This window comes from Triticum dicoccoides, chromosome 2A (genome assembly GCF_002162155.2).
Source record: "Triticum dicoccoides isolate Atlit2015 ecotype Zavitan chromosome 2A, WEW_v2.0, whole genome shotgun sequence".
NCBI lineage: Eukaryota > Viridiplantae > Streptophyta > Magnoliopsida > Poales > Poaceae > Triticum > Triticum dicoccoides.
This window is the reverse complement of record NC_041382.1, coordinates 2670872-2674202: the sequence shown is the minus strand read 5'-3', so window position 1 is coordinate 2674202 and position 3331 is coordinate 2670872. Positions and strand designations below refer to the sequence as shown.

The window sequence follows — 3331 nt, the reverse complement described above, 5'->3', positions numbered from 1 at the left end:
AAATGGGTTAGTATATAGGAAAATGATTGCCGAGTACCCTTCCAAAGGTTCTCGGCAAACCCGCGCCCGACATCATGGAGCCATGAATCACAAACGGCGGGCACCCTTTTACCGGGTACTACCTGTCTTGGTTTATTAGTCCCCATAGTATTTTATGCCAAATTTTGATCATAGATTTAACTAAGAAATAATAATGCATGTCATCAAAAATTATATCATTGGATTCGTATTTGAACATAGTTTTTAATGATATTACTTTCTGTTACATGCATCGGCATTTTACTAGTTAAATCTAAGATCAAAATTTAGCACAAAATACAAAAGAGACCACTAATTCAGGACGGAGGTGGTATCTAGCTAGGTTTTGGCTCTCGGTAGCCATCTGGTAAGCCGAGTTTTTCATGTTTACCGAGTCCCTTTGGCCTGACTCTCGATTACGCCCTGCCTCTGCCGTGTCCTAGTGATTACTGAGAGCCGTGCTCGGCTTACCTTGAACACGGCAAACGGACAGGAACTCGTCAGAAGGTCAGTCGTTCCTACTGGACTAGTTGAGTCAACAAGGGAGGGTGCAGATTCTTAATTTGACTGGCACCTTCTTTGGAGGCAATAAATATGCCACCATGCCCACACCACACTGCAGGCAACAATGGAGGAGTACTCATACCTGTACCTTGGCTTGGCTCTGGTGTCGCTGCTCGTCGTCGTGCTCGCCGGCCGCAGGCGCACGGCGAAACATGGCGTCCAAGGACTGCGGCCACCACCATCTCCGTGGGCGCTCCCAGTGATCGGCCACCTGCACCACCTCGTCGGCGCTCTACCGCACCATGCCATGCGCGGCCTGTCCCGGCGACACGGCTCGGTCATGCTGCTCCGGCTCGGCGAGGTGCCAACGCTAGTGATCACCTCCCGCGAGGCGGCAAGCGAGGTGATGAAGACCCACGATACGGTGTTCGCCTCTCGCCGGTTGAGACCCACCACAAGCGTGCTAACCAACGGCGGGCGGGAAATCATTTTTGCGCCGTACGGGGAGTACTGGCGGCAGCTCCGCAAAATCGCCGTCACGGAGCTCCTCACTGCGCGGCGCATACGATCTTTCCGGTGGATCCGTGAGGAGGAGGTCGCTGCCACTCTACACGATGTCGCCGAGGCGGCGGTGAAGGCGCGCCCGATGGAGATGCGCGCGCGGCTGTCCACGCTGGTGGCCGAGACCATGGTGCGTGCGGTGATGGGTGTCCGGTGCAAGGACATAGACGTGTTCCTCACTAGTCTGGAGCGCGCCGTGGAGCTGGCGGGGGGGTTCAACTTGGCCGACCTGTGGCCTTCGTCGCGTCTCGCCTGCGCGCTCACCAGCGCCGGGAAAGAGGCCAAGGAATGCAGAGACGCCGTCTTCGGGATCCTAGACGGCATCATCCAAAAGCACCTGGAGAGGACGGGTGACGGCCATACCGAGGATCTGCTGGATGTGCTGCTGAAAATTCAGAAGGAGGGGGATCTCAAGTTCCCGCTGGACATGGATGATATCAAATCCTTCGTCTTCGTAAGCACCTCTTAATCTTAACTAAGTAGGTAAATAATTTTTGCTTTGATCCTCTCAACCATGCAAGAGAAACTGGCCGCGTGCAGGGGCTCTTCGCCGCCGGCAGCGAGTCGGTTTTCACCACGCTGGAGTGGGTGTTCGCGGAGCTGACCAAGAACCCAAGGGTGATGCAGCGGACGACGGCTGAGGTGCGGCAAGCCTTCGAGGCCAGCGGAACGGCGGTCGAGGGAAGGCTCGGCGAGCTCCCGTACATGCACCTCGTCATCCGGGAGACGCTGCGGCTGCACCCAGCGGTGCCGCTGCTGATTCCACGAGAGAGCCGGGAGATGTGCCAGGTGCTAGGGTACGACGTGCCACAGGGCACACAGGTTCTGGTCAACGTCTGGGCGATGGGCCGCGACGAGCGATATTGGGACGCGCCCGAGGAGTTCCGGCCGGAGAGGTTCGAGTGCGAGGCGGCGAGGGACTTCAAGGGCCTCGACTTCGAGCTCCTGCCTTTTGGCGCCGGGCGGAGGATGTGCCCTGGCATGAACTTCGGCGTCGCCGTCCTGGAGCTCGCCCTAGCCAGTCTGCTGCTCCACTTCGACTGGGAGTGGGAGGAGCCCGGACTGTCCGATCCCACGCAGTTGGACATGACCGAGACGTTCGGGCTCACTGCCCGGCGGAAGGCCAACCTCCTGCTACGCCCAGTCCTCCGCGTGCCCGTGCCGGTTCCCGTTCCCGGCATGCCTTGTCCAGGGGCCGAGCTGCCTTAATTAATTAGAGGCATTGGGTGCAGCAGCTATCTACTCCCTCCGTTTCTAAATAACTCTTTATTTTTCTAGAGAGTAGTATGTTGTTTGACAAGCTAGGGACTACATGCATGCATGCATGGTCAAATAAATCCTGGTGTGTATCTTGCTAAATTTTCCTTTTCAGTGTACGTACGTACGTAGGTGTTCATTGCTCCCAGCTGTGAAATGAGAAGCTTAACAAGCTGACAATCCGTGAGAAATACAAGGGCAACGATCAGGTTCATGTTGCCAATGGACTAGGTACCAAGATTAGTCATGTTGGTCATGCACTTGTTCATAACCCTGTTAAAAGTTTACATCTAAACAAATGTTCTTCATGTTCCTAGCGCCTGCAAGAATCTTTTTTTCTTCTGTTTATCGCCTTGCCATTGACAATAATACTTTTCTTTAAATTTCATCCTCATTTTTTCTTGAGCAGGGATCAGGTCATGAAGAGGGTAATTCATAGATGCAAGTGCGTTGGGGGTCTTTACCCTCTCATATCTTCATTATCTTTGCCAATCAGGAAACTAGCTTTTGTCACCACCAAGCCCTTGCAAGCAGAATGGCATAGTCGCCTAGGTCATTCATTCTCTTCTATTTTCATGAATTAATTTATCCCATATCTACTAGTGTGTCAACAGTTCCCCTTCAACTAGTCTTTTCTTAGAGCAAGTATAATAGAGTTGAGTCAGCGGGCTATAAAAAATAAACTAGTATATTTTTGCTTAGTCGGAGGAAAGAGAAGAAGAGAGAGAAGGTAAGCGGGCTCTCGTAAAGAGTCAGCTCTAGCACGTGCTCCTAGGCACTTTGTGAGAATGAAAGGTGGGGCACATAATAAAAAAAAGTAGTACACTCTTTTGATCTACTATTATACATGTTGGCTATAAGATGGGCTATAGAAGACATGGCACTGGCTTATAGCCAGTAGCTGGCTATACTATTAACCATGCTCTTATGTTTGCGGACCAACTCTCACCTTTGTTGGGCAGCGTTCTTTCTATGCAAGCTTCACTGGTGA

General features: G+C 52.5%; 1 protein-coding gene across 1 annotated transcript; it reads left to right on the top strand.

Annotated features, from left to right (window-relative positions):
- Positions 1–646: 646 nt before the first annotated feature.
- LOC119358537 (dolabradiene monooxygenase-like) lies at positions 647–2588 on the top strand. Its single transcript, XM_037625030.1, has 2 exons — positions 647–1537; positions 1624–2588. The coding sequence occupies exons 1-2, from the start codon at positions 647–649 to the stop codon at positions 2290–2292; spliced, it is 1560 nt and encodes a 519-aa protein (XP_037480927.1). The 3' UTR covers positions 2293–2588.
- The last annotated feature ends 743 nt before the right edge of the window (positions 2589–3331 follow it).